At 38.4% G+C, this 16,019-nt stretch overlaps 1 protein-coding gene across 2 annotated transcripts in view; it reads left to right on the forward strand.

Annotated features, from left to right (window-relative positions):
* Kcnab1 (potassium voltage-gated channel subfamily A regulatory beta subunit 1) overlaps nucleotides 1-16,019 on the forward strand; it is a 516,975-nt gene that overhangs the window by 424,969 nt on the left and 75,987 nt on the right. For both annotated transcript variants that reach the window (XM_004652406.2, XM_004652407.3), the window contains exons 7-8: nucleotides 401-444; nucleotides 13,932-14,018. In XM_004652406.2, coding sequence (XP_004652463.1) covers nucleotides 401-444; nucleotides 13,932-14,018 — 131 coding nt within the window. The remainder of the gene's footprint in view (nucleotides 1-400; nucleotides 445-13,931; nucleotides 14,019-16,019) is intronic.

Consider the following 16,019-nt stretch of genomic DNA (forward strand, 5'->3'; position numbering starts at 1 on the left):
TTAATGTCAGGACTGTGGCCATCACAGAGAAACATACAAATTTATGCCAAAGTTTTTTTTTTTTTATCCTTCAGTTGTTTAAGAACAAGGTAAAAGGTTGAACTGTGTATTATACATGGATAGGGTATACATGACTTTAATTAACTTAGCCTAGAGCTGAGTGGCATTAGTGGTATGGCCATAGTATGATCAGTTCATTTCCTGAGGTCTCCAAAGGACAGGGGATTAGCACTACCCACCAAGCTTCTTGCTGCAGCATCCAGGAGTTCATGATTTGCTGAGAATGAGTTGTAAAATTGGTAATGCAGACTAAGGAAAAGTGATTATTCCTCTGGATTTTAAAACATGTTTTTAAAGAAATTCCACACACCTCAGTCAAAATATCTTTTTATTTTTACAGAGCTGAAACAGAAAGAGGACTGTCAAGAAAGCATATTATTGAAGGTGAGTCCTGATGCTATCACTTTGTTTTTGCTTGTAGAATCCTGATTTGAGTAAGTTATCAACCAAATGGGTTGGAAAGAAAAACCAAAAGCTATAAAAAGAAACAAAACAGCAGGACACAGTGGCTCATGCCTTTAATCCCAGCACTTGGGAGGCAGAGGTAGGAGGATCACCATGCATTCAAGGCCACCCTAAGACTACATAGTGAATTCCAGATCAGCCTGGGCTAGAGTGAGACCCTGCCTTGAAAACCCAATAATACTACTACTAATAATAATTAATAATAATCAACCAAGTTTCTTCCTGGTTTTGAGTACAGAAAGTACAAAGATATGGGGAGAACTGGGACTCCCTCTTCCCTCCCCCAAAAGCCAATTGCCTAGAACTTTTCTGATGAACTGCTGATATGATAAAGTACTCCTGCATGACTTTTAAAGAGCTTTATTAAAATAGAATGCACATTCTATAAAAATGTATCCAGTTCAACTCTTTGGTTTTGAGTATTCCTGAATTGTGTGATGAGAATCATTATTTACTATTTAAACATTTTCATCAACTTCCCACGAAAACAATCTTGGCACTCATGAAAAGTTACTTCCAATTCCATCCTAACCCTCTCCCACAGTCCCAAGCAACCATTAACCTTATCTGTAGCTTGACACTTCTGAACATCTCATTTACATGAGATCATGCACTCTATGGTATTTTGTGGTGGCTTCTTTTACAAAGCATGCTTGTATGAGTATTAGGCCACATATAACTTCATGGGATAGCACACATCACATTTCATTTTTATCTTTCTGCAAAATAATAACTCACTCTGTGGATATACTACACTTAGTTTATCCATTCATTAGTTATTATACATTTGGATTATTCTCACTTTGGCTCTATTATGAAAAACTTCATAAAATTTTGTGCTTTGATGTAGGCATATTTTGAAACTATTATATCCCTAGAGAACGCTTTCAAATTCCTCTTCTAAACACAATCCTTTCTCAGGCCTTAATGTTCAATCAGATTCTAAAGTCAAGCCTAGTCTGCCTTTCCATGCCATTACCTTTCCTGCCACATATCTTGTGTCCTCAACCATGGAGCTTATCAGAAATAACCCAAGTTCCCTTGCAGTCCAGCATACCACACAAGACAGTGTGCTGCCTGAAAAGCATCTCTCTCTTTTTTTTTTTAATTCTTTTTTTTTTAATATTTTTTTTAAATTTTATTTATTTATTTATTTGAGAGTGACAGACACAGAGAGAAAGACAGATAAGAGGGAGAGAGAGAATGGGTGCGCCAGGGCTTCCAGCCTCTGCAAACGAACTCCAGACGCGTGCGCCCCCTTGTGCATCTGGCTAACGTGGGACCTGGGGAACCGAGCCTTGAACCGGGGTCCTTAGGCTTCACAGGCAAGCGCTTAACCGCTAAGCCATCTCTCCAGCCCTTTTTTTTTTTTAATTCTAATTGATTAGAAAAGAGAAGGGTTTAGAAAATGGTTTACACTGAAACCAAGAGAGAATTATAAAATAATATACATATAAAAAGAGAGGAAAAAAAAGCAGGACCATGCCATCATTTCTTACTCTCAGATGGTATCACAGAAACATGACCTCAGAAAAACAGAGTTTGTAACTGAGCAACCTCACAGAAAGAACTCTGACTGGAGTTCACATAGCTGAAAGAGATGCTTGTCTTTTAATAGGGAAAGTATAAATGTTTATTGTCAAGGTTATAAGTAGAAAGTTCAAGTAGGGCTGGAGAGATGGCGTAGTGGTTAAGGCACCTGCCTGCAAAGCCAAAGGACCCAGGTTCAATTCTCCAGGACCCACATAAGCCAGATGCAGAAGGTGGCACAAGCATCTAGAATTTGTTTGCAGTGGCTGTATGCCCTGGTGCGCCCATTCTCTCTCTCCTCTTCTCTCTTTCTCTAAAATAAAAAAATAATGTTTGTTTGGTTGTTTGTTTTTTAAGTTCAAGTAGTAGGTAACTAATTAAGGAACTTAAAGGGAATTGCTTTTGAAGGCTAATCATCAAAGGAGTTTAAACTGAAAGAGTATTGAACAGAAAGGAGTTAGATAGAATTTTTGCATGTGGATTTGGAAAAGTGATGCCTTACTGATAAGGCAGTTGACATGTCAGATTAGAAAGAACAGAACAGAGCTAGGTGTGGTGGTGCATGCCTTTAATCCCAGCATTAGGGAGGCAGAAGTAGGTGGATTGCTGTGACTTTGAAGCCACCCTGAGATAACATAGTGAATTCCAGGTCATCTTTATACAAACTGAAACTATAGAATTAAATGAGGCCGGGAGTGGTGGTGCATGCCTTTAATCCCAGCACTCGGGAGGCAGAGGTAGGAGGATAGCCCTGAGTTCAAGGCCACCCTGAATTCACCATAGTGAATTCCAGGTCAGCCTGGGCTGGAGTAAAACCCTATCTGGAAAAAAAAAAAAAGAAAAAAAAAACCTTAGAATTAAATGAATTTTGCAGATAAGTAGAGCCATGAGATTTATAGACTAAAAATAAAGTTTGAAGAAGTTTCAAATAATTATACTTAAATTTTATTGGTGTACCTCATTTAACATTAGTGACTTATATGTGCATTTAAATTTATGAAGGCAAAGACAAAGTGTAATTCACATAGAATTCAAGTCACTTGTGTATTGAGTAACCTTGGCCACCTAAATTAGTTTAGAAAGTATGAAATGAGCTTGACTTGTATAAAACGTAAATTTTAGAAATCATATGAGAAGCTGGGGAAGTAGTTTGGTGATTAAAGTCACTTGCTTGTAAAGCCTTTTTAAAAAAGAAAGAGAGCAGACATGGTGGCTCATGCCTTTAGTCCCAGCACTTGGGAGGCAGATAGGAGGATTGCTGTAAATTCAAGTCCACCCTGAGGCTACAGTGAATTCTAGGCCAGCCTGAGTTAGAGTGAGACACGCTACCTCAAAAAAAGAAAAAAAAAAAAACAAGAAGAACAAGAAGAAAGAAAGAAAAACCTCATTGCATACATCTGAGTGCAGCCTGTATTATTACCTATAAACTTCATTCATTTAAAAATCATATACAAGCCAGGCATGGTGGCACATGCCTTTAATCCCAGCATTCGGGAGGCAGATTTAGGAGGATCGCTGAGAGTTCGAGGCCACCCTGAGACTACAGAGTGAATTCCAGCTCAGCCTGAACTAGAATGAGACCCTACCTCAAAAAACAAAACAAAGCAAAACAAAACAAAAAAATCATATACAAGGTCATGGATGTATCCATACTAAACATGTTGTTAATAATAATAATAAACATTAAAAAATAAAATCATATGTAAGGTCTTTTCTATGAGCTCAAAGTGACTTGGACTTAGTATGATTTGTCTCCTTATTTTCACAAAGAAAGAGAAATTTCACTAACAGAATTTCAAGGTCTTGTTAGGCTCTAAAATCTATTTATTCATTCACCTATTCCACATTTTAATAAGCTCTAATTTGTGCTAATGTTATGATATGACAGATCAAATTCCTTGTGCACATAACATAAAAAATAGGAAATTTGGTAAGATTCATTGTTAGGAAAGTAGATTGTTCCTATAGTCTATAGCTATGCCAATCTTTTTTATTTAATGTGGTCAAAAACACAAGCCACTGTTGTGGGAACAAGAGAGAAAAATAGAGTGCAATGTTTTCATTTTAAACTTTGTGATGAATGACAAATGTTAAACACCAGGCTGACCTTTAGTGGAAAAATAATCTATGATTTCTTAGTTAAAGTATAAACTTCTGAATAAAGAGAATCATCATTGTATTTCTTTCCAGTACACCATGTTCATTGGAAGTCACTGAAAATAACCATATTTCAAACTATGATACACAGCAACATATGACTGGAATACAGCAGAGCTTTTAATAAAAGAAATAGGTAGGGCTAGAGAGAAGGCTTAGCAGTTAAGGCACTCGCCTATGAAACCTAAGGATCCATGTTTGGCTTTCCAGAATCCACATAAGCCAGATGCACATGGTGGCACATACATCTGGATGCTAGGTAAAAATTGAGTTTTTAAAAAATAGCATACTTGGGTAGAACCCTTGCAGAATCTCTCTAATCCACTCATTTCCTTCTTCTACACAGTTAAACTGAAGCCTGCTCAACTAACCACACTGACCTGTTTAAAGTCTAGAATAAGCTTTTTGCTCTAGAAAGATTTTGTGAATAGTTTACCTTCTAAATAATATGGTTCCTGTGTAACTTCAGAACACAAAAGAAAAAAATAGGCTTAGATGTCATCTCATTTGAAGGCTGTTTTCTTTACATAATTTTAGCTGTGGCCTTCTGAGGAATTGCCAGTTAGCTTCTAGATATCTCAAGGGTAGGGAGCATTTCACCTGCTCCTCTGGGATTCACTATCCACAAACAGACACTGGCTTAGTGCTAAAGACAGGCTATTGTCAAAAGTGCATTCACTGACCTGGAGCATTTACCTTATGAACTTGTTATTAGCTGCCCAGATTCCCCTGTAGTAAGGTAAATGCATGTCTACTTAGGCTTGAAACGATCTAGCTCCAAGGTAGTGCTCAACACAGCAGTTGCTAAGTGGAGGTAAGGAATAACTGATTGAGAGAAATCTTAAGTGGCTCTTAGGGAGACATTTTTTGAGCATATCATTATGTCACTGTGACTTACCCATTTTTATAAGATAGCAGTATCTAAATAAGAAATATCATTATTTCTTGATTGGGTTTGCAGTTCCATGAATGATCAAAGAATAAGATCATTTCAGTTGGGTGGTGATGCATTCCTATAATTCAGCACTCATGAGGCTAAGGAAGGAAAATTGAAGTTCTAGGGGAGAGCAGCCTAGGCTGCTAAGAGAAAGAAAAGAAGGAAGAAGCAAGGAAAGGGAGAGAGGAAGGGCTCATCTAGCACCATTTCACCTTTAAACAGATGAAGAAACTGAGGCTCAGAAAGACTAAGAGATATCACAAGGTCGTCCACATCAGCTCAGATTAATGCTCTGGATTTCATAAATACTCTACATTACCTCTTTTAAATTCAGACTGGCCCATGAGGGTGACACATGCCACTCAAACCTAATCTGCTTTTGTTCTGATTCCCCATTTTAGTCATCCTCACCTGGCTTACTCATAATCCTAGGTCTCCTCCTTGAATCCTTTAACCTCACATCTTATATTCATAACACTGGTCAGAGTATTTTTACTTCTACATATCCCAAATTGGAACATGTCTCACTTATTCTGACCTTGATCTTATGAAGTCACCTCCTCCCTGACCTTTGTTGGTGCTTCTCAGCAGAGAAAGCCATCATTTCAATATAACAAACTAATATATTATGTTCCTTGCTTAATCACTCACTCTTAACTCCCCGTCAATCCTGGATCCCTTGCCAATGTATTGAACTCTCAGATTAAAATCGCAAACTCATACCATGGTTTGCAAAGCTATGTGGCAGATTTTGAAAGTGAGTGGCTAGTGTTTCTAGTGTCACACTCCCCCTTCAGAGTAAGAGAAGGGGACCTGTTGGCTTGATGTAGCTCATTATTCCTCATGATTTCTCATGAATACATTTGAGTCTCTTCCAAAATATCAGGACATAGACATAGAAACTTTTCCAAGGAAATAATTGAGAGGTGAGGAACAACCAAATAATAATGACATGGATCTGTATGTCAAATCTGTGTCATTTGGGGGTAGACATTATGACATTGAGCAGTAAACCTAGGCCAACACTTGCCTCAGTTTGCACTTTTGGCTCCTTGAGGATAAAGATTGTATTAACATATCTTTATACCTTGAGACTCAGGATCAATGTGTTCTTGCAGCATGGAAAAGTGAATGGCCTGTGCCTGACCATAGATATTCTATAATGGTGCCAAGTCACCAAAGCCTCTCCTAGTTTTTTTCAGACCACACTGAGCTATTTGAATGAGATGGGACAGGTGGGGAGACATCTTCACAGTGGAAGTTTCCAATGCCAGGCGTGAACCAAAACATGCCTCTGCCTCTCTCCAAAACCAAGGGTTTTTAAAAAGTTATTTGGCAGTTAGTCAGTCTTCTTACTCTTCCTCTGAGCTTTGCAGATGTCTACACCATTGTCTAACCACTACATGACATTCACATTTCTATAAAATATCTTAGACTATGCTCTCCGCAGCAGCAAATCTGAAGGTGGTAGTTTTGTCAACAGGTACAGATGATAGAATTAAGTCATAGAAAAGGTCAAAGATGCTGGGTATGATGGCACACACCTTTAATCTCAGCACTTGGAAGGCAGAGGTAGGAGGATTTCTATGAGTCAAAGACTAGGCTGGGGCTATAGAGTGAGTTCCAGCTTAGTTTGGGCTAAAGGGAGAGCCTATAACAAAAAAAAAAAAAAAAAAAAAAAAAGGTCAAAGATCCCAAGCCTTTCTTTTTTTAAAATTTTTATTAGCATTTTCCATGATTATAAAAAAATATCCCATGGTAATATCCTCCCCCCCCAACACTTTCCCCTTTGAAATTCCATTCTCCATCATATTACCTCCCCATCTCAATCATTGAACTTACATATATACAATACCAACCTATTAAGTACCCTCCTCCCTTCCTTTCTCTTCCCTTTATAGCTCCTTTTTAACTTATTGGCCTCTGCTAGTAAGTATTTTCCTTCTCATACAGAAGCCCAATCATCTATAGCTAGGATCCACATATGAGGGAGAACATGTGGCACTTGGCTTTCTGGGCCTGGGTTACCTCACTTAGTATAATCCTTTCCAGATCTATCCATTTTTCTGCAAATTTCATAACTTCATTTGTCTTTACTGCTGAGTAGAACTCCATTGTATAAATGTGCCACATCTTCTTTATCCACTCATCAGTTGAGGGACATCTAGGCTGGTTCCATTTCCCAGCTATTATAAATTGAGCAGCAATAAACATGGTAGAGCACATACTTCTAAGGAAATGAGATGAGTCCTTAGGATATATGCCTAGGAGTGCTATAGCTGGGTCATATGGTAGATCAATCTTTAGCTGTTTTAGGAACCTCCACACTGATTTCCACAATGACTGGACCAGATTGCATTCCCACCAGCAGTGTAGAAGGGTTCCTCTTTTTTCGCATACCCACCAACATTTATGATCATTTGTTTTCATGATGGTGGCCAATCTGACAGGAGTGAGATGGAATCTCAATGTTGTTTTAATCTGCATTTCCCTGATGACTAGTGACGTAGAACATTTTTATAGATGCTTATATGCCATTTGTATTTCTTCCTTTGAGAATGCTCTATTTAGCTCCATAGCCCATTTTTTGATTGGCTTGTTTGAGTCCTTATTATTTAACTTTTTGAGTTCTTTGTATATCCTAGATATTAATCCTCTATCAGATATATAGCTGGCGAAGATTTTTTTCCCATTCTGTACGTTGCCTCTTTGCTTTTTTCACTGTGTCCTTTGAAGTACAAAATCTTTGTAATTTCATGAGGTCCCAGTGATTAATCTGTGGTTTTATTGCCTGAGCAATAAAAAATTGGGGTTGTACTCAGAAAGTCTTTGCCAAGACCAATATGTTGAAGGGTTTCCCCTACTTTTTCCTCTAGCAGCTTCAGAGTTTCAGGTCTGATGTTAAGGTCTTTAATCCATTTGGACTTAATTCTTGTGCATGGTAAGAGAGAAGACTCTATTTTCATCCTTCTGCAGATATATATCCAGTTTTCCCAACACCATTTGCTGAAGAGGCTGTCTTTTCTCCAATGAGTATTTTTGGCATTTTTATCGAATATCAGGTGACTATAGCTACCTGGACTTACATCTGGGTCCTCTATTCTGTTCCACTGATCTACATGTCTGTTTTTGTGCCAGTACCATGAGTACCAGCCTTTCAAATCCTGTTATTTGCTTGTTTGTCTCTGCCTTAGGGCCCTTCTACATGCAATTTTCCCCCGAAGTGGCTGATATCATAGTAGCTTTTAAGATTAATTTCAAACTGCCTCTTGAGAGAGCTGGTGCTATTCCAACTTAAGCATGGTGGCAACTTTGCAAGAGCAGTACCTTATAACACCTGCCTGCTTTAATCTCTTCATCAAAGCATTTAACAAGTACCACCATGGACAGTCCTCTCTCAATGAATGGAACATCCTTCCAGAGCTATCTTCAAGCACTCCATTTTCATGTCAGAAAAGTAACTGTGGCCACCCAATAAACAGTTTGAAAATCAAATTTAAATGAGCCAAATTTAAATATATAAGAGCCTCATTTAACAGGCAATTAATTTTATGCTTATAGTAAAAAGAGATAAACCACCAGTCTTCCTCCAGCATTAAAAGACCTGACTAGGAAATGCTGTGCCTCAAGGAAATGGTATAATACAGTTTCTAAACACAGCTTTCTTTTTGGTTGCATATTAGATGCAATCCATTCTGTTTCAGGGAAGTATAACTTTTACTGAAATTAATCAGTTTTCTGAAATACTCATAGAAATTTGACCATGCGACTGAAACAGAAGCTATTGGTTCCAAATTTTCTAAAGTTCTCACTCCTACCTATATACTAGCTCTTAAGTTCTTACAGGTTCTAGTGGGTTTGTTTCTTTCCAGAAGAATGTAAGCAATGATTTGCCTAGTGGCATAGGTCAGCTATCCAAATTACTTGAAAGGCTAAGGCAAGAAGTATGGCAGTAGGAACAAGGAAACTGGCTGGTCACACTGCCTACATGGTCAGGAAAATAGAGAGCAAACAGGAATTGGAGCCCAGCAATAAAATCTCAAGGACCACTTGCAATGATCCATATCCTTCAGCAAGGCTCCATCTCCTAAAGTTTCCACACCCTTACCAAACAGTCCCAGTAGCTAGGAACCAAGTGTTCAAATACATGATCCTATAGGGAACACTTTACATTCAAACCATGACATTCCAGCTCCTGGTCCCATAGGCTCATGACCATTTATGATGCACACTGCATTTAGTCCAACTTTAAATTCCCAGAGTCAGGCTGAAGAGATGGCTCAGCAGTTGAAAGCACTTGCTTACAAAGCCTGATGGCTCAGGTTCAATTCCCAAGTACCCATGTAAAGCCAGATGTACAAAGTGGTACATACATCTGGAGTTTGCAGTAGCAGGAGGCTCTGGCATGCCTATACTCACTCTCTGTCTGACTCTTTCTTTCTATCTCTCTCACAGAGAAATAGATAAAAAATATTTTTAAAAAGCCCCTCTTAACAGCCCCAACACTATTCATAAGTCCAAAGTCTCTTCTGAGACTCAAGGCAGTCTCCTCGCTGTTCTTATAAAATCAAAAACAAATCATATACTTCCAACATACAATGACAAAGTTAATATTCTCACTCCAAAAGGGAGGAATGGGATCATAACAAAGAAAGATTGGTCAAAAGCAAGACTAAAACCTAGCAGAGCAAATAGCAAATAGTGAAGCTCCAGGTCCGGTATCTGGAACTGATGCTGGAATCATCCAGGTTCCAAAGGGCTTGGGTGGTCCCACTACTCCAGCTTTACTGACATGGCATCATTCTTGGACTGGCTCCACTCTGAGCCTATAACTTGTTCTGGTTGACACTCCATGGCCAAGGCATGTCTATCTATGAGTCTCCATTGTAATCTAAGCTTAACCTTCATAGCTTCATACAAGGGCCTCTCAGAGCCTCCCTTCAGGGAATCTGATCCTGCCATACATTGTCTGGCCTCTCCTCAGTTGACTCTGAAACCATGGAGAAAAATGTCATAACCCTTTTAATCTTTACTCTTTCCTGCCTTCTAAAACAGTACCACATGCACAATGCTGCCAATTTCTGTTGTCAACTCAGGATGAAACCTGTCCTCCTTGGACCAATGCTATAGCAGCATCTATGTGCCTTGGTTGCTGAATCCATGCAAACACTGTTTCTCTGTTCATGCTCTCTCCTTTCAAAAGAATTTTCATTTTCATAGGGTAGAGCCTCCAATGAGTGGGGTCTTCCTCTTTGAATATCTTTCCTGTTGGTCTAGTAAAGAGAGTGAGGTTTGTGGCCGGAAAGATTGCTTAGTGGTTAAGGTGCTTGCCTGAAAAGCCAAAGAATCCAGATTCAATTCCCAGGACCCACGTAAGCCAGATGCACAAGATGGTACATTCATCTGAAGTTCATTTGCAGCACCTGAAGGCCCTGGCACTCATTCACTCTCTCTCTCATAAATAAATTACAATAGAATTGTTTTTTTTTTTTCAAAGGAGTGTGATGCTTTTCTTTAATTGCATTAATTTCTTTAACAATCATAACTGCTTTCTCATCATACTGATTGTGGAAAACTTTAAACTTGTGTGTTTCCTTGCCAAAAGGCACATTTTTCATATCTGTTTGCTTGCTTGTTTCTCTCTCTCTTTCTCCACACCTAGATCAGGTCAGTAAGTGTGTAACTGATTCAATGTTATCATGCCTTGAAATTCCTTCTGCCAAATGCAATAGTCTATTATATGTATGTATGTGTGTGTATGGGCATGCCAGGGTCTCTTGATACTGCAAACAAATATCTGTCCAGTTATATGAGGGTGCTAGAAAATTGAATCTAGGTCAGTAGTCTTTGCAAGCGAGTGCCTTTAACCACTGAGCCATCTCCCCAGCAGTCTATTCATTTTAAAATCAGTTTTATTCTCAGGAAATGGGTAGAATGAAGCCAGATTCCTTGCAAGAATGTCACTTGAACCACATTTATCCAGTTACTGATAAGTTCTTTTTCAAAATTTTTATTTATTTATTTATTTATTTATTTATTTATTTATTTGCAAGAAGAGAGAGACAGAGAGAATGTGTGCACCAGGGGCTCCAGCCTCTGCAAACAAACTCCAGATGCATGTGCCATTTTGGGCATCTGGCTTTTCATGGGTACTGGGGAATTGAACTTGGGTTGTTTAACTTTGCAGGCAAGCACCTTAACTGTTAAGCCATCTCTTCAACCCTGGTAGAATTCTTATTTCCATCTGAAACTTTATGAGCTGGGCTTCCACTTTCCTTGTTTCTCAGCATTCTGTTCTTGTAAACCTCCATGAAATGAGCAATCTTCTTATATCTGTTGGCTATTTCTATGTCTTGCTTTGAGAAAAAATATATTTCAATCCATTATTCATTTTCTACCTTTTTTACAAAATATTATTTTATCAATTATACATTTTCCTATTTAAATATTTTAATATTCATTTACTTATTTATTTGCAAGCAAATAATATCCCATGATAATTCTCTCCCTCCCTCCACTTTCCCCTTTGAAACTCCACTCTCCATCACACCCCCTCCCCCTCTCCATCAGTCTCTCTTTTATTTTGATGTCATGATCTTTTCCTCCTATTATGATGGTCTTATGTAGGTAGTGTCAGGCACTGTGAGGTCATGGATATCCAGGCTATTTTGTGTCTCAAGGAGCACATTGTAAGGAGTCCTATCCTTCCTTTGGCTCTTACATTCTTTCCACTGCCTCTTCCACGATGGACCCTGAGCCTTGGAAGGTATGATAGAGATATTTCAGTGCTAAGCACCCCTCTCACTTTGTCTCAGCACCATGGTGCCTTCTGAGTCATCCTAATGTCACTGCCATCTGAAAAGAGAAGATTCTCTAACCAAAAATGAGTGTAGCATTAATATATGGGCATGAACATTAAGAGAAGTGCTTACTGAGAAGTTTGGTGAACATAATATATACCTTTAGCAAGACACCAATAGGTGTTACACTCCTAGGGCTCATGACTACCCCTGTTGTAGGTTTTCAGTACCAGGCATGTATTCCCTCATATTGAGGGATCCTCCAGTCAAATTAGAGGGCAGTTGGTTTCCCCCATAATAGACATGCCACTATTGCACCCATTGACTCATTTGGCCTGGCTGTAAAGCTTGTCGTGTCCACTGCTGAGTATCTTTACTGGTGATTTCTCTCTCCCACTGAACTGCATGCAGTGTGGCTTTTTCCATTTTTCTGTCAGCTGGTCTACATAGAGTAGGTTTTCAGCTCAGCTCCAAGTATGTGGAGTCTTCAGCAATAGGGTCTTACCATCTATTCCTTGTAGGAAACCAAGAGCCTCGGCAATGGCCTATAATATTTTGGGGGTATCAGGGACCTCCCTGGCCAACAACTCACTGGAAGGTATCTCATACCTGGCACTGAAAATTTTCTAGTAACAATCTATGGTTTCTGAGTGTTCCATTGTCCAAAGAAGTAAGTTTTCATATGACTTATTTATATCTTCTTAGATTTTGATTAACCCTTCCCTCCACCTTTCCTTTACTCAATCTTTTCTCCTGACCTCACTTAGGCCTTTTCATCTCCATTAATCTGTTCTTCTACTTACATATATACAATATCATCCTATTAAGTCCCCCTCCCTTTATATTCCTTACATATCTCCTTTCTAGCTTTCTGGCCTCTGCTACTGAGTTTTATTCCTACTCACATAGAAGTCCAATCTGGCTCTTATATTCTTTACACCACCTCTTACATAATAGTGTGATAGAGATGCCTCACTTAGTTCTAAACACTCCACTGTCACTTCCCAGCACTACCTTTGGCCTTCCTGTATCTGCTTATTTATATCCTTGTCTAAGTTTAGAATGTTTTATGTTAATATCATTTTAATAAACTTTTTACCCCTTTGACATTCTTCTAAAGTCCCAAACCATGAATATTTGTTCTTTAAACACTGTTCTGGAGTCCCAGAGCTTTCTTTATGCCTCTTCTTTTTCTTTGTGTGTCTTGAAGCTCACTGAACTTTCTACTCTATTCTGCCTTTGGTATCTTCCATTTTTATTTCATTTGCTGTACTTTCCAGTTCAGAATTTATTTATTTAAAAAATCACTTAAAGCTGGGCATGGTGGCACATGCCTTTAATTCCAGTAATAGGGAGGCAGAGGTAGGAGGATCACCATGAGTTTGAGGCCACCCTGAGACTACATAGTGAATTCCAGATCAGCCTGGGCTAGAGCGAGACTCATCCTCATTGTACCTATTTCAATACCAGATGATGCTAGTCCAGATTCACCATAAGTCTATAGTTGGTGTGTTGCCACCTATCTCTACCTTAAGTTTGTTGTAAGTCTGCAGTTGGTATATCCTGTATGTGGTACACTGGAAAGAGCTTAGAGAAGGTAGTCCAACCTGAGTGGGTCAGCTAGTCTCTATCTGGGACAAGGGTGAGCCCAAGCAAAATGGTACCCAATGTTGGTCTCCAACATTCTCCAACACCACTTCTCTCATTATCCTAAAACTGGGTACTAGCATCTCTTACCTGGTTTTCTTAACTCTTGTGAAAATAGTTGTTTGAATTGATGTTCCTATGGGGAAATAACCTCTCAAAGGTCTTGCTCTACCTCTTTTAGTCTATTTTTTACAATAATCTAAGGCTTTTTTTTTTTTTTTCTAAAGTAAATTTTAAAGAAAACTAAACTCAACTACTTTCTAACAGTGTTCATATATGGACTTCTTGGAAATGTTAATTTTGTAATCTTTTTTTTCTTCTGCTTCTGCTCCCAGGACTGAAAGGTTCCCTCCAGAGGTTGCAGTTGGAGTACGTGGATGTGGTCTTTGCAAATCGTCCAGACAGCAACACCCCTATGGAAGGCAAGTGAAAACTTTAATAAAAGACTCCATAGTTATTACTGGTCCTAACTTGCAGAATTATTCTACTTAAGTAGAAAATGAAATGTGTTCAAACTGGGCTAATTGAATATAAAGTAGAAACTTTTCTGATGTCTTTTAGCCTTGATATTGACACTGAAAGCTGGTGATGATGATGATGATGATGACTAATTGGTAATCCTCCACTCCTTAGTGTTTCCTGTTGGCCACAGTGATCATTTTTCCAAGGTTCAGTTTGCTTTTGTGATCTTATCAACTAAAACGATAAAATTAATTGGAGGAAAGTTTATAGCCCAGCCATCATTTTAGAGACGCATTCAAGGATTGTCCTGCTCTATAATGCTGTTTGACTAGCATTCAGTCCACAGCAGTGAATGATTAAGTGCTAAGTGGTGCCACTAGCACAAACTTGACAAGTGGACACACCCACTCCAAATAAGACTCATCATTGTAGTTGGGTCATTAATTCTCAAGGAGCTATGATGGCCTACCACCTTCTGTCACAAGTGTCATAGATTAAACTTCTCCCTGTGAAAAACATTCTGAAAACTAGATTTTTCTTTGACTTCTATTTGTTTACCAAGTTTACCTAGGATGATTGAGAAATAAGATGATTTCAGAGGATAAAATGAAAAGGAATGCTCTAGTTAGTTGAGATTTATAAGCAAATTGATTATAATTTACCAAAGGTGACTAAGAATGGAGATGTATGAGGAAAAGAAGAAAAGGAAATATTTTGGCTATTTGAGTTTTACAATAACTGGATTATCAATTTTCTTTTTTTAAAAAAATTTTTTATTAGCATTTTCCATGATTATAAAAAAATATCCCATGGTTATTCCCTCCCCCCCTCCAACACTTTCCCCTTTGAAATTCCATTCTCCATCATATTACCTCCCCATCTCAATCATTGAACTTACATATATACAATACCAACCTATTAAGTACCCTCCTCCCTTCCTTTCTCTTCCCTTTATAGCTCCTTTTTAACTTATTGGCCTCTGCTAGTAAGTATTTTCCTTCTCATACAGAAGCCTAATCATCTATAGCTAGGATCCACATATGAGGGAGAACATGTGGCACTTGGCTTTCTGGGCCTGGGTTACCTCACTTAGTATAATCCTTTCCAGATCTATCCATTTTTCTGCAAATTTCATAACTTCATTTGTCTTTACTGCTGAGTAGAACTCCATTGTATAAATGTGCCACATCTTCATTATCCACTCATCAGTTGAAGGGCATCTAGGCTGGTTCCATTTCCCAGCTATTATAAATTGAGCAGCAATAAACATGGTTGAGCACGTACTTCTAAAGAAATGAGATGAGTCCTTAGGATATATGCCTAGAAGTGCTATAGCTGGGTCATATGGTAGATCAATCTTTAGCTGTTTTAGGAACCTCCACACTGATTTCCACAATGGCTGGACCAGATTACATTCTCACCAGCAATGTAGAAGGGTTCCTCTTTTTCCACATCCCCGCCAACATTTGGATTATCAATTTTCAAACCATTGGAATAGTGTAATCCACATAAGTTATACTCAAGGTAATTTTGTCTTTGTTGACCCAAAAAGTTATTCAGAATGTTGTAAAAGTGGAGTTCTGTGTACTATTCTTGCTACAGGTTATAGAAATATATGCAAAAATATGTTTGAAATACATATGAATTTCTCTAGGTTGTATTATGACCACAAAAAAGTTATTGAAATTATTTAGGTTTCCCAGCTATCTCTCTCTCTCCGTGTGTGTGTGTGTGTGTGTGTGTGTGTGTGTGTGTGTGTGTGTATACATATATACATACATACATAGTATTTTTCCCCAAGTTTTCTAATTTCTCACTTGGAGATAAATTAGTAGTTCACAACAAAGCAGTATCAACGTTGAAAACTGTCCATAGAAATGACATAAGAGGGCTAGAGAGATGGCTTAGTGGTTAAGGCACTTGCCTGCAAAGCCTAAGGACCCAGGTTCGATTCCCCAAAA

Source organism: Jaculus jaculus, chromosome 11 (genome assembly GCF_020740685.1).
Source record: "Jaculus jaculus isolate mJacJac1 chromosome 11, mJacJac1.mat.Y.cur, whole genome shotgun sequence".
NCBI lineage: Eukaryota > Metazoa > Chordata > Mammalia > Rodentia > Dipodidae > Jaculus > Jaculus jaculus.